The sequence below is a fragment of the Dermacentor silvarum genome, chromosome 1, assembly GCF_013339745.2.
Source record: "Dermacentor silvarum isolate Dsil-2018 chromosome 1, BIME_Dsil_1.4, whole genome shotgun sequence".
Classification (NCBI taxonomy): Eukaryota; Metazoa; Arthropoda; class Arachnida; order Ixodida; family Ixodidae; genus Dermacentor; species Dermacentor silvarum.
In genome coordinates, this window is record NC_051154.1 from 207,017,927 (window position 1) to 207,040,687 (window position 22,761).

Below are 22,761 nucleotides of genomic sequence, written 5' to 3' on the forward strand. Positions count from 1 at the left end.
CAAGAGAGTAGGCTCCACAAAAACCGCCAAGGAACGAGTGACTGTGACAGAGAAGTCGAAAAACAGCCCCTGAAAAGAGTGCGGTCACCTGAATCAAGGCAGATACTAAGGTCACAGTCGACGAGGATGCCCAAGAGACCAGTTGCTTAACCGCTCATCTACCCCTACGGTCTTGCACGAGGTCAAAGCAGTCAACGCGCCACGCGCGCAGATCGCACGTCAAAGGCCACTCACTGTATGCAAGCCAACCTCGACAGTGAGAAGTACATTCTTCTCAGTTACTTCGTGAACAAAGTGTGGGAGACACGGAAATTGCCGCTGCAAAATCACCACTCCTCCTACCGCCGCCGCACTGAGGAGACCGAATATTACCAGAGATGCACTGCTCGGAACCGCAGTCCCAAGTACGCCATCACGATGGTTTAGAGCAAGGATGGCAATTTTATCACTGAGAACGACCACTACGTGCAGCCCCGACGACGAGTCCAGTATCCAGAAAAGCTTCTTCTGCGGCTTTGGAAACGGAGGAAGAAAGGGTACCTCTTGTTCATATGCTCTGGTCAACACAGCAAGCCGATGCTGTCTTCAAACTAACAGCCCGACAACCTTGTGGTTGAGGACATAAACGCGCCGCCTCAAGCATAGAAGACCAGCCGTGAGAATAAAACGTTTCGAGGAGGAGACGGTATGCGCGGTCATTCCCGATACTACTATCGAACAGCCAGCAAGTGCGACATCCTATACAGCGGCTTTACCTCCTGAAGGGTGACGCGCAACGCGGCCGCGGGAGTGTGATGAAAACTGTAGACGATGAAGAGGAGAGAACGTGTGAGGCGAAGGCTCACGCTAGCGCCATCTTGCCCAGTTGGTTCAATAAACCACAACCGGCGGACGCGCAGTCGCTTCGTTCCTTACACAGACACAAGTAAGATTCTCTAGCACATATTATCTGCTAGCGTATGAAGTCTTACGACGTGGCAGTACACAAAGTTTGTCACTCGCCCACTAATGCGCAAAGTCCGGGCATCGCGGCATTCGGCCCCCCGGTGGTCGCTCACGTGTGGTCGGAACCTTCGTTGACACGTCGTATGCGGCGGAGGCGGCTTGGGTAGGCAGTGGCGGTGACGCGGCGACAGCCGCTTGGTTGGTGGCTCAGGATTCTGACGCCGGAACTACGAAAGCACCAGACTCCTGAGAGCACTGGAACTGCTGGATCTCGGGAACCGGCCAGGCACGGGACATGCGCAGGACCTCGGTTCGGTGGCTTGCGACACGTCACAAGGCTGCCCAATGGTACACCCGGGTAGCCCTCTCGGGACTCCTTCCACGAACCTCGCTCAGCCCTCGTTGGATCAGCCCTCGTGGCCGCAGCTGCCCGTTTGCTCGCGTCTTCTTCCTCCTTTACTTCTGCTACCAACCCTCGTGCTCTCTTATTTGCCGCGTCGTGTCGCATATGTAGCTGCCATCGTCATCGTCTTTCACCACAGATGAATATGTATTCCAAGCTTTCCAAACTTTCCACTCATTTATTGAATCAGGATTAGTGTGTTGTGCTCTTCGTACTTTATCTTGAAGCAGCGGCTTGTCATGTTTCTGACTCGCTAAAGTTCCTCGGTGCGGTCGCTATCTGATAATTTTTTGCCTAATCTCTCGTGGGTATGCTTACTTCCGTGAGATTTGTTCTTGCTGTGGACAAGGCTTGAGAGGTAGCTGTTCTGTACATTGTAATACCTTGTAGCAAAGACATATTATCGCTAGTAACTCGCTTATTCTTGTGGACTGTCACGAAACATTCAGCATCGACAATTCGTGCGCTATCAGTGTAGTACCGGCATTTATTGTGTGTACTGTATTTTCCGGTGTAGAAGACGCATTTTTTTTTTTTTTTTCAGAATTTTTCGGCGGTTCATCTTATTGGACTTAGGTACGTTTTTTATTTTTTTCCGGGAAAACTGCCATCAAAATCGTATTCGATGTTATGGCCACGCGAAGGCCGGCTGGTTGACTTAATTGCTACGTGTCTTCTGTGCGCGCTATCGAGGTGCCGGGTTCTTCTTGTGATCGTGTTCCCGAGCACTGTGTGAGAAGGACGGAGCAGCAACGCATGCGGCGGCTGGCCGACCGCGAGTCAACCGACCCCGAAGTCGTCGCATCTGCAGATCGCTGTCAAGATACGGCGCATGCCGCTGCGCAAACTACGCAGTTGTTAAAAGAGTACAAGCCTTCCCCCCCCCCTTCCTCCCGTGCTGCCTTCCCGCTTTCCTCCCTTGTGCGCGATTTGGCTCACCGGCGCACGCTTTCACTTGCACATAAAGCATACGGCGCGCGGACTTGGACTTTATACGGAACATCGTGGCAACCACGACGGCAGAAGTGCGCCTGGAGTGAAAATATATGGCACCCATACGCTTGCGCGTGACCCGCGTTCACGGAGTGAAATGTCACTGTAATTTTTTTTTAATTGCTTACTGAACGAACAGATGCGTCTTATGCACTGGTGCGACTTACATACGTTTATTAAATTTTTGAGGGCAAGACAAGCCCGTTTTTTGTATATGTTGTGTCTGTGATTTGTGATATTTAATCAAAATTTTATTGATAAAATCCTCATCATCAATACTAAATTTGGTGATCCGCAAAAATTTTTCAGCAAGGAAATTTTAAAAAATGGCTCTGTCTTGCCCTGAGGTATCCATCTAAGAATCAACATAGTGAATTTCACAGTTCCAGCACCCAGCGCCTCATCTATTTTTTCAATGCCAGCCAGATGCGGCCGATCCAACCGTTCACCACCCTCTCCGAGTGCCCTTTCCTACTCTCTCCCGTCAGCTAGCGTTCACGCCTGCTTTACGGTCGTGGGGGAGAATACCCTCTGGGTGGAGCCTCACGACGAATGTCGCAGAAACTAATCCTGACAGACGTGTGAAGCATCTACTTCATCCCCTCCGGAACGGCTGCGGCGCGCGCTCAGTGGCTCAGACGCGCGCGTGACGCAAGCAGTCGTGCCCTCTGGGTAGCGTCACATCGCGGCAACTTACTGAACTAAGGCGAACCAACAGCTCCCATTGCGGAGCGAGTGATTGCACTGGCATTGAAAAAATAGAGGAGGCGCTGGCAGCACCTTTTGAAAATTCTCCAGGCCTGGAATGAGAAAAACCATGTGCACCATTCTGACATATTGCTGTAACTTGAGAACCAGTGAACATAACTGCATGAAATTTTGTGTTTCTACCAATGCTTTTGCTATGAGTCTATCCTGAAATTTCATTCATTAAGATATCTCAATAAACAAAAAAGTTGGTATCTGAGGGTAGCCTCCCCCCTTAACTATTGACGGCAAAACCATGACGCCAGACTATCAGAGGGCGGAATGCTTTAATCAGTACTTTCACTCCGTGTTTTCGCAAGTATCTGCTGGGGAGACTTCGCTTTTGAACAGCACCAATCAGGGCGATGTGATGCCAGACATTGAATTTGTTGTTAGTGGCGTCGATTCTTTATTACGACATTTAGATGAAACAAAAGCAAATGGACCTGATGGAATATCGCCAGTGGTCCTTAAAGAGTGTCATAGCATCATTGCTCCGTATTTAACAATCATCTATAAGCTTTCCCTTGAAACAGGCCTCATCTCCCAAGATTGGAAAGCGGCAAGCGTGACACCAGTTTTTGAATCAGGCTATAGAAAACTCGGAGAAAAGTATAGGCCGATTTCACTAATGTCAGTATGTTGCAAAATATTCAAACACATTTTATATACTAACATATCCGCATTCCTTGACTCAAACTCTTTTTTTACGCCTTTCCAGTGTGGATTTCGAAAAGGTTATTCCTGCAACACACAACTAATAGAATAGAAAGCCATTGATAACAATAGTCAGGTAGACGCGGTTAGATATAAAGCTCTTAGATGTAAAGCTTGCTGCATTAAATATAAAAAATAACGTTCAAAATTGCATACGAAACTACCTAAACGGAAGAACCCAGTCTGTCGTTCTAAACAGCGCTGCCTCTTCACCAATAACTGTTTCTTCGGGCGTTCCTCAGGGAAGCATACTGGGCCCCTTGGTATTTTTAATCTACATAAATGACATTGTCGAACTAAAACATTACCCATAAAACTATTTGCCGATGACTGTGTGATTTATAGAGAAATTGCTACTGAAAATGACATAGCTACTTTGCAAACAGATTTAGATAAGGTAGTGAACTGGTGTAAAAAATGGAACATGAATTTAAATATTAAAAAGTGCTGTAGCGTAAGTTTTTCCAGAAATTTATCCAAATTTCAGCACCTATATAACATCAATGGCACGCTTATCGACATACGGTCGGAATACAAGTCTCTAGAGTATATTTCACCAAATCACTCACTTGGCATAAACAGATTGACACTGTCATAACAAAAGCTAGTAGGATGTTACATTTTATTCGCAGAAATTTCAAACAGGCAACACGCGAAGTTAAAAAAGCTTTATACTTCTTACGTGTCAGAACAATACTTGATTATGCCTGTGTAATATGGGATCCCTATCAAGATTACCTCATTAATAAATTGGAAAAACTACAGAACCAAGCAGTAAGGTTTGTTTGAATAATTACAGCCCGTTCTCTAGCGTTTCAAAAATGAAGGCCACTTTAGGATGGGATCTGCTACATATGTGTAGGCAGAAGCTAAGGCTCAAGCTATTGCACTGAATATATGACAGTCAGACAGGTATCAATCGCTATAACTATCTTCTGGAACCAGAGTACATATTGACTCGCCGTGATAACAACAAAAAGATCGCAACCTATAACTTCAGAAGAAACACTTTTTACTACTCTTTTTTCCCCAAATCAATGACAATGGAACAGTTTATCAAATGATATAGTAAATGTGTCAAATAACGAACTATTCTATTCTGTGCTGTGATGGCACGTTTGTGAGACAACTGTATGTGTTATATATCCTAAAAACCTGTTAGTTTCACCTTACTTGTATGTCTTTCCCTAAATGCTATTGTAGAGCTTCTGTTTGTCAGTATATCTGTGCAAAAGCTTTTGTTTTACTGGTTATGTTTTGTTCCCCCCTACGTAATGCCTTTATGGCAATGTAGGTACTCTGTAAATAAATAAATAAATTAGCTTGTGTGTCAAATTTTAGCATTCCCGCTCAACAGGATACGAAACTATAGACTTCTGCTTTCCTGATAGGGCTCACATTCCTCTATCTGGTAAACTTGGGAACATTTCATTGTGAGGCACATAGTTCAAGAGGACCTGTTGTCATTATGGTGACCGTTCAGCTTCTTATGGCTTGGGCATGGGCAGCTTGCAGACCAATAATCCATCTTTTGTCTATCTTCCTGAAAAGAGAAATGATGAAGCCACGACAAACATGCAAGCAAAAAATGATGAAACGAAAGTTAGTCCAATAAATTAACAAATAACAGTTCTAGATGAAGTGTTGAGAAACATACCCTGTGAGGATTCTGGCCCTTGAAACTTCGGACGCGGATCCGATGTTTTGAGCGCGAGGGCGAACGTCGCTTGTGACCAGTCATGCTACGCCGCTTGCGTTGCACCAGCCGTCGGCTGCTCTCTTTGGAGCTTGCTCAGAACGATACACACTTTGAACGGCTGTCTGTGACCGTGGGCAAAGCGGTGTGGGCTCGTTTTAGAGCACACGCGCGACCTACGCGGCGACACAAGCGTGGCTGTGCTCCCGTACACTAGCACTCTCCCCATCCACGATGGGGTGGAGTACGAATTATCGGTGGCGGTGCGGATTTCAATGTGAAATAATGGGATGCGTTACATATTGCTTTAAATAAATTGTTAGACGGTCCACGGTGGCTACTTTGAGTTATCCAAAATTTCTAGTTAACGAGTTGTGAATGAACGAGCTTTTACTTTCTAAAACTCATAGCTTTATATTCCTGTGTACTAGCCTAAATAACATTCCAACGAAACACGAACATGTTAAACCCAAGCCACACTGGAGGAAGAACGCACACGGCGAGCCGCTGGCTGAAAGATGTTGCTGCGGCAGTGTGGCCACACCGACTGGTGTTGCACTGCTGCTCAGTTAAATGAGGAAATGGCAGCTGCTTTTTTTAACTTCCAGAACTGTTTTACGGACATTGAAAAAGAAGAAAGTTCAGTGCAAACTGACGAGCTATTTCAATGTTGCTAAATAAAAGTGCGTTGGCTGCGGTTTGTCTGGTGTCGAATGATGCTGCTTCGCATATTGTGTTATGGAGCAATATGAATAGATGCCACGTGAACCTTTGCTATTGAGTTTGTCACCAAGTATGCCTATATTCATACTTTTTGGAGCTTGCTTTGGATAAGATGATTTTCGGATGATACGTTTTATTTTCTAGTTCCCATGAAGATCCTATTAACGAGATTCCACTGTACTGCTTTTGGAAAGCTACTTAGTACACTGCACCAATGAAAAATAATAAATTTACTTGTTTCCCACTTATTCACTGCAACAACAGTGTTGGCATGATAGGTGTAAGTTCCTCAACTCTTATATGACCCAAAAATCTTGGTGATGAATGTTTTATTTGAATCTTTGATTCATCTTCTACGGACTAGTTCTTATCAGAGTCAAAAGCTTTGTATGTTCATAGCTATCAATTTTGATATCATAGCAAGCACCCACCTGAAATGCAGCTCGACAGGTCATCACCTGCTGACAAGTAGAATGAACTACTGATTAGTTGTGTGTGGAAAAAAGACACAAGCTTAACAGACACTAAAGGGGAATATGTAATATTAGGTAAGTCAAGATAAATTGGTAGATTGAACTTCTGAAGTAGCAAGCAGGTTACTTTTACCAAAAGGAGGGATTTGAGGAGTATGCAGAAATTTGTGCAAGAGTGAATGTCAAGAAATGATGTATTCTTAACTGCTTCAAGCACCATGTCCACAATTGTGGATGCGACTTGTTTTTAACTGTTCTGTCGAATGGTGGCCAATCAAAAGCAGTGAATTTTGAGTGCCTGGTGAATTGAACACCCTGCATGCTCAATGTGCCTTCGTTTCACTTCCAATGTGCTTCGTACTGCTACAATTGACCACTTTGTTGAAGGTACTACCATGTTTGACGGGACATTTGATGTGACGTGTGTGGCAGCAATGTAGAATAAGTTCGTTCTTTTCTCATAATGCTTGCAGTCAGTAAGTAAATTGTGCATGTATTTCAAGTCTATGATTGAATTTTGAATGTAAAAATGGAGCATTACATACTGCACAATATATTTAATTACTGTGTAATTATGGCAACTCATCAGAAAATGCACAAAGTACCATCCTACCACCTTGCCTTTTTTGCAGGGGAGTACCGATTGCCTTAGAATAAACTTATGTAAATTTGACACATTTACAGATAGTCCATCGTAACTGGCACCTTAAGGGGTTAAAGCAGCACTATGTGTCACCATGGACTGCAGAATGACTTATCAGAGCTGGGAATTGTTAATTATTTTAAGAAGGTTTACGTCTGGAAATGAGTGCAAGTTCTGCCTGAAAACTTTTGTGCACTTTGGTTAAAGAGAGATTCAAATTCACTAGGTTGTGATAGTCTTTAGTTGCCTTTTTTTTTTGTGTGTGTGCTAATGTTTCTTTCAAGCCAATGTGCGTATACTTCAGAAAGAGTACTGTATACGCTCAAGTAAGGGCCATACTCACGTAAGAACCGCATTTCGCCCCTTGTCAGCCCCAAATAAAAAATACAAGAAAAAAAAAAGTCTGCTTTTGCATTCTGAGTTGTGTTAATTGCTTGAAAAGCTTCCTAGTTCAGGCCGAAAATAGGTGTTTTTGACGTGTGTCCAATGCATTCACTGTCCTCTAAGCTTCACAGAGACAGACACTGCCACTAATGGGGCCGTTATTGGGGTCACCATAGGGGTCGGGCATGTGCATGCTGACTGGTGAAGTTCGAATTATGTGGCCAAAGCCAATTTTACGATTAAAATAACGAAAATGCATGGGCACTGGCTGGGACCTTCGGTCAGGGTTGAATTAACCGGAGTCGAACTAACGGAAGTCAACTGTACAAGTGTATATAGTAATCTACCAGTCTAGCCAATTTTATCCTTAATAGCCTCTTAAAGCGCAATGTCGTGCTTACTGATGCTTAGCTTCTGTGCTCATTTTACTACTGCTTTTTATCTTTAAATGTTGTATTTAATTTGCCATTCTATAGCTGAAGGTGTGTACCTGATATCCTCTCTTGCATTCTCATGTTTTGCTCACCAGAGCAAGCATCACCAATTTTGGACGGTACCTTCTCCCCGACACAAGGCAACTCTTCGACAAGCACTGGGCTTGCCCCCTGTGAACTGAGCTTCTTTGACCCTCTGGCTGTGCAAGTGGAGCTACGGCATCCCGAAAAACTTCAGGCACAGGACGCTGCAGCTGCTCTGGGTGCTGCTGATGGAGCTGAAGAAGATGTGACACCAACTGGCACACAGGCCACACCTTCACCATCGGGGGGTGTAGCTGTGGGAGAGACCACTCCTCGTACCACTGTCTCCAAAGGAGGTGGAGCATCTCCAACTCCGCCTTCTGAAGGTATGCAGAGCCTGGGTCGACTTAGCCTGGCCGTTAAGGAATTGCCCGAGGAAGAGGCTCTACTGTTGCTCCAGAGTGAGGAAGAAGTTGTCAAGGTTGCCACGGTGAGTGGCTCTACACATACTGCCTATCCCCACTCCTTATATTTTAATGTTACTGCTTGTGGGTGCTTTCATCCATTTGTTTTCAAAAGCAAGGGTCTGGCACTTGTTGAGGAAAGTACATATGTGCGAGAAGCTGTTGGATTGGGGGTCTCCCTTTTCTTGGGAAGAACAGCCTTTGTTTTTAGTTGAAGCCTTTGATGTCTGGCCAAACCCCAGCCTTTCTAATTCCTATGCTCAGAAATGGGGAGGGACTCCCAGAAGTGTGGAGCTATATATATACATACAGCAGAACCTCTCTGATATGCTTTTCACGAGACCGTAAAAAAATTAAAAAATGTAAGAGCCGGGAAACAAGACAAATTGAGAAATGGGAGTAGTGTTGAACTGCACACGATATTATTTTAATTCTTACGTGTGAAAAAAAAGTCGTAGTTTCGCCTGACAGCCGAAGTATCGATTGAGATAGCAAATTAGTAGACAGCTATACAAAATACGAATAGTAGTTTTATCGTCCGTATAAACTTATAAACATTCGCTTATTAACTATATTAACAAGCATGGTGTCAGCGCCAACAGGCAAACATGAACACATCACACTCGATGAGCGTGGACACTCGCTCTCAAACGCTGGCGTGAAGAAGCGCTGCTGCAGAAGCGAGCGAAGGGACCTTTGTGCTGTTGTCGATCGCTTCAACGCAAACTGAGCGCCGAGAACACACAGCATGCACAAAGCTACGAGCCACCGACGTACCTACACTGCCTAGACTCTGCCCCCAATGCAGATCGCTTTCAAGATAAGGCCCGCGTGCCACCGTGCAGTATGCAGTTGATGCCAGAGTACAACGCCGCCCGCTATCCCTCCCTGAAGCTCACCTTATCCTCCCCCCTCGCTCCTTCGCCGGGGCCTCGAGCGCAATGGAAGAAGGCGCGCTTCCTCCCTGCTTTTTTGTGTGCGCGAGATTTAGACGCGGTCGTCGGCTCCCCTCGCACGCTTTCATTCGCACATACAGCATACGGCACGCAGCGACGGCGTTATCGCCCTTGGACTTTATACGGAACACCTATGAGCCAAAACCAATTTTAGGGCCACAATGCGTCATAGACACCATCTTTAGATAGCAAATACGGATCTCAAGGGCCATACTTTTGCTGGCGGAAACTGAAAATACATCATAGGTGTTGCCCCCGGCACTTGGGCGGCCATTGCCATCGTCATGCCACCAAGCCAAGCGACATGAAAAGTCAAAATGGCCGCTCAGGCCGGCGCGCGGGGGGTAGCAGTTCACAACGTATGATACTGGAACGGTCGCACAGTTGTGACGCAACGGTGGGGTTACCAATGCATTGGGTTCTATAGGAGCTTAGCCGGGTCTGGCCGGAAACGATGTAACAGCCGGGAAAACGCAACACCCGGGAATGTAATAGCGGGGTTCTGCTGTATATATATAGTAGAAAGGCAGCAAAGCAGAAAATTTTAGAGGCGAGCACATCATCTTATTGCATTTGATATAGTATTCATCAAGGCCATTGCGGCCTAAGTTCACTTTTTTCAACAGCCACTGCCAGCCAGAGCTTGGTGCTCTTTCTTTGTTTCTTTTTAAAATTCATTAGATACTTAATGTCACAAATGCAGAACACTTTTTATTTTAGCTGTAAAGGTAAGCTCAAGAGCTGAAAGAGATGTTTGACAAGAGTAGCTGTGTTCCTCTCTACTTCTAGCAAGGCTATCATTTATAGCCTTTTTCATGCATAAATGTGTCAGTAGTGTTGATTTCTACTTCAATTTGTGAAAAAATTTGCTGACTTTGAGTGTGGGAAACAAACTAAAACTCATGACAAGGGAATAGGTGAATATGTGGAAGTCCCACATTTAAAGGGCCCCTAAACCACCTTGAACTCAATAATTTTTTACCTATAGTGGCAGCTGTGTACCAGTCAACGATGAGCATACAGCCACGATATATATTTTTTAAATGATGCCGTAATAGGAAATGTCAGGCATATTATTAGCAGTTACATGGCTGCCACGGTTTCTCACTCACCTTCACTACTTTTCATCTGTACCTGTATAAGAGAATCAAAGTCAGGAACTTATTGGCTCTTGTGAGCCAGACAGGGTGCTTGTTTTTCCCCATAGATTCTGGATGTAGTTCAGCAGCATATCAGGCTATTGAGTATTTATACTTAAAGCCTGTAACCTGTTTTGAGGCTTGGTCTTTTGAAGGTCCTTCATGAAAATGTATTGCATGCACTGGTCTAGTATCATCATTCCGATGCCTCGTTGATGTTTACAAAACTATAAAAGCTTTAATTAGTGCCATTCTCTCATTGGTATCCTTCAAGATATGAGTGAATTACATGAAGCATGATGAGGGCAAAAAGTATTTTTATACTTGCAACTTCGTTGTAACACTGTCTTCTTTTACTGATTTATTCTGCAGGAAGATGAACGAGGTGCGGGTGACAAAAGAACGAAAAATTTCTTCAAGGCAAAGGTAATCATTAATGCAAAACTTGTCTAAAAGGCGTGCGAGCATGTGCTGCCACCTTTTGACATTGGACTTGGGCGGACGTGCTGCTGGTGATACAGAGTTCTAACCTCCGTACGGCAGCTAGAACTTCGTATTGTATGGCTGGCTCCATCAATGTGTGTCAGAGAAGGGGAAAAGGGCTTCACCTTGGGCCCAACACACACGCACGCACACACAGATGCTGATGCTCGGGGGCACGCCTGTTTGTGTCTTACACTTGCTGAGATTTTTGGCAAATGTAATGTCTGAATCACCATCAATTTCTTGGCCTTGTGAAGTTTCATCACACAGGCAAAGCCATAGCACCAAGAACTAAAGGCCCAAGATGTGAATGCAGAAGTAGAAAACCAGCGCCACATCGACTCCTTTGCGTTCCAAAAAGCCTTAGTGGGCCTCTTCAATTATCAGTCTCTGACAGTCCCGGGCTGCTTGGGACTGCTGTGCCGCATTCGATTTTGCTCGGACAGCTTCAGAAGCTCCGCCCATTAGTCCGAGAGTTGTCAGAAGCGCATTCGTTTTTTCATGGACCAGAAGTTCCAGACTGCCCGTGGACTGTCCGAGTGGTCATCAGGGGTGCCATCTTGTACGCGTTCCAAAATCGAACGGAGGCGGTCTATTCCATCGAGCCGCACACGATTGGTCAATTTGATCGTCACGGTTCAAATTGACCAATGTGTGGGGCTCGATGGAACGGACCGCCTCCGTTCCGTTTTGGAACGCGTACAAGATCGCGCCCTAGAGTTCTGCACAGACAAGCGCAAACAGCTAGCCAATGACAGCTGTCTGAAAAAGATGCATGCGGCGTCTGCCGCCATCTTAAAAAAGATGCCATGTGCTTCTGCATACTTTGCACATTCCAGATGGCAAATATTGTGCTCTCAGGTATCACGTCTCTTACGTTGGGACTTTGTGTGCCATTATGTGAGCTTTTCATGAGCCATGTAATTCTTCAGCTTTAGTCTTCGTGATTTTTTAAGAAACAAGCACAGCAATCAGGCGCACGTGCTTGCTTTTCTTGATCCGTTTCGTGAATTCTGTCGTGCTCATTACTATATGTGTAGTAAGCATGTGAGTTTCGCCTTTCAGGTGAGTGAAGCTTGTGTGCGTGGAAGCATATCCTTCTGCATATGTGGCTGTTTCGCGGCGGTAGCTGGGATGGTATACAATAGGAGATTTGCCGATTGCTGTTCGCATAAGTTGATCTCTTCTGTTGCCAAATTCGAGCGCTTCCTTTCTGCCATGCAGGATTAGGTAGACGGTCTCACGAGCTTTAAGGATATCGGCAGGCGCTTTCTGCATTTAAATGGCATGAAGAGCAAGAGTGCAATGTAAACTGTACTTTGCGAACACTGTTCTAGTTCCTCAAGTTGCGATTCCGCTATGCAAGCTTTATGGTTGTGCAAGCGTTATGGTTGGAGGCCACTTGCAATGTGGCCTCCGAGAATGCACCATCTCGGAGGCCACGCTAATGAATTCGCGTGGTAGTGGGGTTAGCTACGAGCAGACGGTGGCAGCCAGGAGAGTGATTTCCAGTCACGGTGTTTTCGAGCAAAATCTCGGACAGTCCCCGACAGCTGGATCACGTGACTGTGACGTGCCCTTCTGTCAGGTCTAGTGAGACCGAAAGCCACAGACGGTTTGCAGTCATTCCAGGACAGGATAAGTGAGAAAAGGCCCAGTGTCGCACTGCAGCTGCACTTCTGAACTGGCACTGCATGAGCTTGGAAATGCACAGTGAAATCATGAAAAAAAAGATGCGTGCGAATCGAAGAGACCATATTTCTGTTGGTGTTTATTATTATTTTTTTTTTTTGCTTCATTTGTCAAAAGTTCTTTTATATTGCGTTGGTGCTGTTCCTCAGAATTGTATGACACGCCAGCACTGTGTCTGTTTGTTTTGTCTGAAAAAAAAATAATAATAAATTAAAGGGGGGGGGGGGGAAGCCTTTTTAACCCTTCAGAAATACTTCTGTTTTTTGTTTGTGCAAATGAGTCAGATGGACTTAAAAGCAAAGCCATGCATTAAATTTATGTGAAAAGGGTGTATTTGTTTATAAAACAAATAATATGACATTATAACAGAAGGCAGGCTTCACTGTTCACACTACATCTTCTAGCTTACTTTTTTTTTTTTTCGTTTTCTGCATGAAAACATGTACATGATCATGTTGTACGAACACAGAAGGCTTCTGTGAAAGAAGCAACATTATTTCAGTTACTCTTCTTAGAAGGCTTCTGTTTAGTGGAGCTCGTTGAATCCGTGTCCAGCCGGGGCCATGGCTACGCTGTCCAAAGGGCAAGCCAACTCGGGGCACATGCTCTTTTGGTCTTGAGTCTGAGACTGGTTTGTAAAAGCCTGCTTCCTAAATCGTCTTAATCCCTGACCTACAAGACCATGTAGGTGGAAAACGCAATATATTGTGTACAAGGCTGTGGCCAGTCGAGGTGCCATTTGAAAGTCAAGCATAGCATGTTCAAGAACAAAAGGAAGTGCCTCCGTTCAAGGAGTTTCCGTTTCAGCACTTTATCGACAGCCAAAGCTACTTCGGACAAGTTTTATTTTTCTGCAAGTAAATGTTCCCATCATCTGTACAGAACGGGTTAATGTTTGACTATTGCTTAAAGAAACACTGCAGACATATAGTAAGTCAAGCTAAGGCTAAGCTAGGATTGGCGCTTAAAACTATCTAAGTCATCAATATTACTGAGGACGAGAGAGCTGTAGTAAATGAGAAAACAAAGCAAGTGTAGGACACAATTTGCGGCTTGAAAGGGACGGGACGTTCAAGTAGTATCCCTATGACATTGGACTGCCTTAGTATAATTGTGTCACTATAGTCAGCCGCTGCTGATAAAAAGATGATTATATTACGTTTCAACATGGAAGAAAATGCTACTTATCCACATCAGTTCTCAGAACAATTCATTGATGTTACCCGTCACGACACTGGGTGTGGTTGAAAAGTTTCGTTTTGCTCATCTCCATACTGTCCATGCTCTCATGTGTTGGTAGTCTTGATATCACCTAGCCAAGCATTGCCTAGCCTAGCCCAGCATGAGCTTTGCAAACTGGGCTAGGGCCCAGTTTGCAAAGCTCATGCTGACTGCGAGGAACAGGAAATGTTGCATCCATGTGGTGTTACGACAAAATTGTTGAAATGGAGAATGCTCATCGCCACAGACCTTGTGATGAAATTGTCCATGACCCTATAACAATACTGTGGCTAATAATAAGCCACAGTATTGTTATAGCGTCATCAACAATTTCGTCAACAAGGTATTAGCGATGAGCATTAGAAGGGAATCGGTAGGTCATGTTCATGATAAGCATGCTCTTTGTTTTGGCCTTGCTGATGTAGCTAACTGCACCATATTGGTTTCTGGCCATCCTTTTGCATTTTCAAAAAAAAGAAAAAAAAACATAGTGCCTAATAGCATCGGCTCTCTGGCACCGTTTACCAATGATGACATATGGTGATGATGATAAATGCTGTGTCACATTGCCTCGTTCATCACGGGTGATTTAAATTGCAATAGAGGAATGCTGCCTCCTCAGCCGCAGTTTTCTCAGCAACTAAGTGGTTTCTTGGCACAAAACAAATGCTACAAGATTTCTGCCGAGGCATTTTAAGTCTACATAAATTCACTCAATATTGGCCTTGAGTGATAAGTACAGTTTCGTGCAATATCTCTTCAGAAGCTCCAGGATTTCTAGTTTGTTACCTCTTGGCCAAAACCATTTCATCCTTATCCCCCCCCCCCAGCTGTGGCAACCCCATTCCGATGGGGGTGGAATGCAAAAATGCCGATGTGCCATGATTTGGGTGCACATTAAAGAACCCCAGGTGCTCAAAATTATCCAGAGCCCACCACTCTGGCATCCCTCATAACCCACTGTGCAGTTTTGAGAGGTTAAACCACTTAATTTATAACTTCCTTTTGTCCAAGAATGTCTGATATAATCTTCTAATTTATTTGATTTTCCTTCTCTTTTTTTGTAGCTATCCCAGTTCAGATTTAGCTTCAAGCCAAAGCAACGAAAGTCAAACGAAGTTACGCAGAATGGTCCAGACACACCACGCTCTGTTGTTGTTCCCGACTTGGGTCCAGGTGCGTCCACTATAATAATTTATTTTGCTGATCAGTATACTTGAAATTTGGCCTTTTTGAATGTGATCTGTAATATTTTGAAATGTGTAGAGGTTCTTCTTCTTTTGCATTAATTGAAATAAATGTCCTAACCAGAAATTTTCACTTCACACTGCTGTATTAGCTCAAGCAATAAGCACTCTTGCTTGTGTAGGTCGTGCCCACAGGTGTCTAAGTTTGTTCATCCTGACCACTTTCGTTACTATATTCAGTGCTTTTCTTAGTGTATACGAATAGTTCGAGTATCACAGCCAAAAGGACCTAATTGAAGTGCTATCCAGACACATTACATGAGCTTAACTTTTATTTGACATTTGGTACATGGCTGCAGATGACATTGTCCTGTTCAGCAACACTGGGAAGTGCGCAAGTGTGCACAAGCGCACTTGCGAATCGGTAATTGCAGCCCGCAACGCAAGTGCCAAATTGGTCACGTTCCAACACAGTCATGCTTAGCTGCGCGAACAGATCCAGTCCGACGGTGCTGGCCTTTCTACACGTGCACGCAACACAGGGTTCATGCGGCACGCTTCACGTGAGCACGGGCAGGCGCGGCAGCAACAGTGGGTAGCCGAGAAGCGCTGAGTCGCGGCTAAGGCCCGTCCACGTTACCAGCACGGTAACTCGCCGCATGCCGTTTGCCATTGGCGGGCTGCCGTTCGACAGCAGTTTTGCTTGTGAACGGCGAGATTTCCTTGCCGTACGTAGAGAGGATGAGACTGGGACTCATTTGTGCGGCAGCCTCACCGCCGCTGATCGCTCGATGGCGCCGATGTCTTCGCTAGGCCTTTTCCTGTTCCCTTCAAAGCTAAATCGGACGGCGCTTCAAAATGAATTACCGACGCTCATGAGCCACAATATTTTCTTATCATTGTTGTTGCTCATCGCAACAATTGTACACAAAGAAGAAAAATACGCTGATATTAGGAGCGCCGTCGGTAGCCATGCGCTGCAGCTGAACTCGACAAGTATCGGAGCTCTCGTTTATGTTAAACTTTTGACAGCGGATATTGTTTTTCTTAAATTGTCAATTTACGCATTGCTTTATCTAGCTGAAATAATTTTGTTTGGAACAGAAGCTGCAGCTGATGTTTACGTGCCTTAACCAGAAGTGGGAGAAGCGCTGCGTTAACCGGAAGTGGGAGAAGCGCGTTGGCAACGAGGAATGTCACGTGACATTTGGAGGAGCACTCGGCGAGGAGGAGAGACCAGCCGATGAGGAGAGTAGCGAAGGAAAGAGCGAAACGAGCAAGGGCCGTGTTTCGATCATCAAACACGTGTAACTCCGCTATTACGGCACCATTTCGAAAAATTCTCGCGGCTACGTGTTCGTTGCAGAGTCGTGCACAACTGCAACACCACAACTAAATTTCGATCTCTGGTTGGTTTAGGGGCCCTTTAAGAGAAAAAAAAATGGTAGCTGGGAAGGCCATGTAATGCGTAGGATGGATAACTGGTGGACCATTAGACTTACAGAATGGATACCAAGAGAAGCGCTGTTGAGGACGGCAGAAAACTCGATCGGGTGATGAAGTAAGCAAATTTGCAGGCACAAGTTGAAATCAGCTAGCGCAAGACCGGGGTAATTGGAGATCACAGGGAGAGGCCTTCGTCCTGCAGTGGACATGAAAATAGGCTGATGATGATGACATGGCTGCATAGCAGCACAGAGCAGAGTTGACTATGAAGGCTGTGTACTTTTTCTTCAATGTTATCCAATTTTCAGTTGTTTGTCTCACTTCTGCCAACCAGTGCCTACAACTACTTCAGGGCTTGTGTAGGCTCACATGGCAATGGTTTCTTTTTATTCTTGTAGCACCATGTGCTTTTCTTGTGTGTTCTCTGAATGAGTTCATGCCATACTTTTAACAGAGTAATCAGGTTCAGGGTGGCGCCCTGGACGGTAGTTGCGAGGCGCTTCAGGATTGTAAGGCGGAGAAAGTGAGTGTGGGGAAAGCTGGCGCTGGTAGGGACTCGGAGGAAGAAGCGGGTTTCTCTCATAAACATCGTAGCCACGGCGTTCGTCCTGTTGTGCTCTTCGACAAAAACGTGATATGTGCCCGCAAATACTGCAATAATAACAAATGGGGCGGTGTGTAGGCCACGTAAGGTAAAATGCTGTGGCAGGCATACGGGGTGCCAGAGTCGCCAGATGGTTGGGAGTAGCAGGAGCAGGAGGCACTGTCTGTACGAACGCTGGTTGCATAGCCGCAACCTGAGCACACGAGGTCGACGGCGAAGGAGGGGCACAGCTCACAGTGCAGGTCATGGAGGACAGCCCATCTTTGATGATGTCGCAGAGGCCAGGAACCAAAGGTTGAGGCTGAAGAACGGGAGGACTGAGCAGGCCACACGCTTGGAGCTCTTCGCGTATGAGAGTCCGAATCAGCATACGCAGGTCCGTATCCGAGGAAGGAGGCGTGTAACAAGCGACAGGTTGTAAACGGATGGCCTGCAGTGCATCCAGGTGTTGGCAAGCCACGATCACATCGTTAACAATATTGGGATTCTTGATCACCAGTGCATTGAACGCGACGTGGGCAATGCCCTTGAGGATATGACGAACATGATCAGATTCCGTCATGGTGGCGTCAACACGGTGACAAAGGGCGAGAACGTCCTCGATATAAGAGGTGTATGTTTCCCCAGGAACTTGCATGCGTCCATCAAGCTTTCTCTTGGCGACCTCAGAGCGGACGTTTGGGGCGCCGAAAATCTGCCGAAGCTGGTGTTTGAATGCCGTGCAGTCAGGCAAGGAGCTCTCATGGTTAAGAAACCAAGTCCTGGCAACGTCAGTGAGATAGAATGCGACGTTGCGAAGCTTGTGAAAATCATCCCACCGGTTAGACTTACTCACTCGGTCATAATTGTCCAGCCAGTCAATGTCGTCACTACGAAGGCCAGCGAATACGGTGGGATCGCGCTGCCGCATGCTGACGGTCCATGAAGGAACGGCCGGTGGCGAAGAGGCGGTGACACTGGAGGATCCTGGTGGATCTTCTTGGGGCATGGTAGCGGAAGGGCGGAGCAAGCAGTGTCCTGAACGAAGCTCCAGGGAAACTCGGAAGTCGTAGAGGACCAAGGGATTGAGAGCAGCCTCCACCACTTGCGAGACAGCGGTTAAACCTCGACGGTTTATTTTTCACACCGCGCGCTGCAGAGAATGACGCTGGCCATAATGATGAATATGTACAGATGAAGAATATGAAGGGGTAATATAATGCTCACACTAGCTCATAATAACAAAAATTTCTTTTTTAACTGGATCGCCAGCAGCAGAAACTCCCCTGCCCCTCTCTCAATAAAATGTTAATAATGGGCTCGTATTTTCAGTTACCTCAAGTTTTGACATCAGCTCATCAGCTGTTCACAAAACCAAGTACAGTTCATAGTGCCAAAGTGTTGATGAATAAGCTCTAGCAGGTGCACTATCATGAGGCTTTCCTCTTTTGTCTTGCAGTCATGTATTCACACCTCTGTTGTTGTCCCAGACTCTGTCTGAAGACTTCTTTCTTCACCGGCATGCATGACTAGTTACCAGCAAAGCAATGTCAAAAAACACACGAGTTTTACTTGTAACTAGAGAAGAAGATGGGAAAATGTGTGCTTGTGTTTTGACAGTGTGGCAGTGTTATGCCAATGATTCTTTATCTGGCCAAGACCTAAGTGCCTATTTTCTTGCAGATGCAGCTGACATTCTGGAAAAGTATCGAGGTGCAGGCCCTGTAGGGGCAATTGGGGGCACCATAGGAGCAGCAGGCAGCAATGGAGCATCCCCCAGCACACCCTTGGAGCCCCTGCAGCCACAGCCACTACCATCATCACAGGGAGGAAGCGAGGAGGCCTTGCTGGAGGATGCTCAGAAGAAGCTGCGCCTAGTGCTGGCCCTAGCTGATCTTCCACAAGGCGGCCCACAGGAGCCTGCGGCACTGCTGCAGGGCCTGCTGGCCCAGGCCACACTGCTGCACAACAAGACGCTGGCCTCACATGTGCACGAGGCTCTTCGCTGCTTGCGCCTCTTGGATGAGTTGCAGTGTTTGCGTGTACTCAGGTGAGCAAGACTTTGGGTCTAGACCGGCTACTGCAGCGGCTTAGACATTGCAGTGTTTTGCTGGTGAATGCAAGGCTGGGGTCTCAGTTTGCTGCCACAGCGTCCAGATTCCAGGAGGCAGTAGGTAAAATCTGTGTGTGCCAAGAGATTGGCATAGATAAAAAAATCTCGGATGGTTAAAATTAATTTGGAGGTCCATCCATGCCCCCTCCACTAAGGCGTCTCTTGTTTCATTAGTGTAGCTTTGGGATGTCAAATAACTGTCATGCAACTGCTTGCCCATACTCGTTTAGTGAGACGATGCATTTGCTGGTTCAATATTTAGTTCTCCTCTTGGCCTTTCTGCCTCCTATTTCTGCCTTACAGGGCTCTCGAAGATGAGCACCGGCGGCGAGCTCCATACATAGCGTACCTGGTGCGCTGCCGCCAGGGGTTGCTGGCACTGCAGGCGCAGCTGGAAACACGCTTGCGTCGCACTCAACGTGACCGTGATGTCTGCCAGACACACCTTGCCACACTGTGTGTTCGGCACTTTCTTGATCCCCGGGAGCCACGCCTCCAAGCCTTTTCACGCTCTTTCCAAGGACTCACTGCTGCTGATGAAAAGGTGGGGAGCCTTGCCTTGCCCCCCTCTCCTGATTACTGGATGGCGAAGCGTATGGAATTCTTACGTGTCGGTGCATGGCAACAGAGCTTGAAATTCTGTTTGGAACTGGCAGGTCTTGAGTTCAATTGTTTTCTAAACCATTTCAATTCAACTGAAGGCAGAATTGAAAACACCCACACTTTTCAATTTCGGTGTGCATTAAGAAACCTGGTTGGCGGTGTTTGTTTTGGCTGTGGTAGGTGGTTTGTTCGAAACCTACCGGAGTGCAACAGCCCTGGGCCAGGAACCTGGCTTTCTTCAGGGGTGATCGCATGAGTGAAGCTCCGCTGTCCCCTCCATGGGATTACTTTTGAATAGCAACAACCTGCAAAGGTGGTATCACTATGCATGCAGCTCAGACAGCACGCTTGCACCGGTGCACACCGGGCCAAGCTGCTGTGAATTCGAACGCAAAATCAGTCCAAGCGCTCACTTGAAACCTTGGGCTATGCCACATGTCAGCTGATGGAAAGTATCATTCGCTCAAAAAAAAGAAAGGAGGTTAGATTTGGGCTGCTCTCATGGCTCTCATTTCCCTTGTGGCGTCCCAATGCACCTATTAAGGTGAGGATGCCCTTGGGTTGGGAAAAAACAGCCCTTCCTAATTGTTGAGGTCCCATAATGGCCGATCACCTAGCCAGGGGCACATCTGTGCCTATTTTACTGGCTGGTACTCGGCGGCAGCACTAGTCTACCTTCCACAGCAGCGGAAGATGCTCTTCAGCAAGGCCATCTGTGGTTGGACAAGGCGTCCCAGAGGCCACGCACATGATCTCTATAGGCCCTCTTTCGCGATGCTAACCCCGACAAGTAGCCGAGCACTAGACCAGGGGACATCTCAATGCATTATAAAGAACTGTGGGTTTCTGGCGCCTCTAGGATTTGAACCTAGTACCTTCCGCTCTCAAGGCAGATGCTCTACTGTTGTTGTGGCCACTGCAGCAGTGGCGAAATGGTGCAGCGTCTGCCTCGTATGCGGGATGTACTAGGTTTGAATCCTGGTGCCGCCGGAAACCCACCGTTTTTTTTGTTTTTTTTTCTAATAGGTAGAGATGTACAGTGCTCCCATTTCTGTGCCAAATGCACCAGATTGCGCCATATGAGATTTCCTGTGCCATCCGGATAAATATACAGTTAAACCTGCTTATAACGAACCTCCATATAACGAATTCCTAGATATAACGAAGTTTTTCTATTCCTCGCCGTTACTCCATAGAAGCACGTATTTGAGACCTCTACGTAACGAAGTGGCAGCGGGAGACCCCCTCGATATAACGAATTTCCCCCGCCTACAACCTAGAGATTTTGCCCCAGATTTTGTCATTTTTGCACGAGCAGCAACCAGAAGCACCTTCTCCGCCGCGACGGAATGCGAAGCGAGCGCACGTGTGCGTGCGTGCAAGCGTGTGTGAGGCGGGCCTGCATCCCTCGACCCGGCGATCTTGCCGCCGCGGGCGTGACCTTTCCCCCTCCCTTCATTCAAACCTGATCCTGCCGCTTGCTGCAGCTGGCCTAGCCCGCCAGCGTATTTCTATTTGCACCCAAGCCCAGTGCTCGACCGCTGGCGCCGCCATGCGCCGCTCGCGTGTACCATGTTTCTAGCCGCCGCCGTTGGAACGGAGAATACGCTGGGCTGGTGTGGCTGTCGTTAAGGGATTGATGGTATTCCTAAATAAATGCATCACTGTTTTGATGATCCAAATATAATCTCACTATCAGGGAGGGAGCAGTCTACCTGACTGGAGCAGTATGACTGGACTTGTGCGAAACGACACGCGTCCACGCATCCAGTACCTGGTGTGACATTACAAGGATGGGTGCTTCGACGAAAACGTAAAACGGGTGCATGTTACAATCGAGGGCACGTTAGAATCGAGTAAGTACGATAAGCGTTTCTTTTTCGAATTTTCGTGCTGAACCTGCATACAGTTAAACCTCGATATACCAAAATTGACAAATTCCCCAAAAACTTCGTTATAAAGAGGATTTCGTTATATGCAGGTTCGGCACGAAATTTCGAAAAAGAAGCGCTTACTGTATTTACTCGATTCCAACTCGCCCTCAATTGTAACGCGCACCCGTTTTCCCATTTTCGTCAAAGCACTCATCCTTGGAATGTCACACCAGGTACCGGATACGTGCACGCGTGTTGTTTCGCACAAGCGCGAGGCATCGGAAACGAAGAGCGAGCATCACGATGGCGTCGCAGAGTGTTATAGTAGAACTCCGCTGTTACGTTTCCCGGCTGTTACGTCTTTTTCAGCCGGTCCCGGCACAGCTCCCATAGAAACCAATGCACTGGTAACCCCGCAGTTGCGTCGCAACTGTGGGACCGTTCCGGCATCATACGTTGCGAACTCCTCCCCCCCCCCCCCGCGTCGGCCCGAGCGGCCATTTTGACTTTTCATGTCGCGTGGCCTGGTGGCTTGACGATGGCACTGGCCGCCCAAAGTGCCGGGGGCGACAACTATGACGTATTTTCGGTTTCCGCCAGCAAAAGTATGGCCCTTGAGATCCGTATTTGCTATATACAGATGGTGTCTATGACGCGTTGTGGCCCTAACATTGGTTTTGGCTCATAGATGTTCCGTATAGGCACCGGGCGGCCGTTGTGAGGCGCCAGCGGCGCGCCGGCGATATGCTGGCGAACAGCGCCACGAACGGCAGCTGTCAGAGCACTGGCATGTGAAGCAAACGACGGGACGAAGGTGC

The 22,761-nt window shown here is 46.7% G+C and overlaps 2 protein-coding genes across 3 annotated transcripts in view; one reads left to right on the plus strand and one right to left on the minus strand.

Moving 5' to 3' along the window:
• The window catches only part of LOC119436688 (60S ribosomal protein L28), a 420,941-nt gene that overhangs the window by 358,685 nt on the left and 39,495 nt on the right, over nucleotides 1-22,761 (minus strand). The window lies entirely within an intron of this gene.
• Nucleotides 1-22,761, plus strand: part of LOC119436691 (GTPase-activating protein and VPS9 domain-containing protein 1) — a 261,172-nt gene that overhangs the window by 171,474 nt on the left and 66,937 nt on the right. For both annotated transcript variants that reach the window (XM_037703656.2, XM_049659648.1), the window contains exons 13-17: nucleotides 8,254-8,672; nucleotides 11,114-11,167; nucleotides 15,205-15,313; nucleotides 19,037-19,403; nucleotides 19,770-20,010. In XM_037703656.2, coding sequence (XP_037559584.1) covers nucleotides 8,254-8,672; nucleotides 11,114-11,167; nucleotides 15,205-15,313; nucleotides 19,037-19,403; nucleotides 19,770-20,010 — 1,190 coding nt within the window. The remainder of the gene's footprint in view (nucleotides 1-8,253; nucleotides 8,673-11,113; nucleotides 11,168-15,204; nucleotides 15,314-19,036; nucleotides 19,404-19,769; nucleotides 20,011-22,761) is intronic.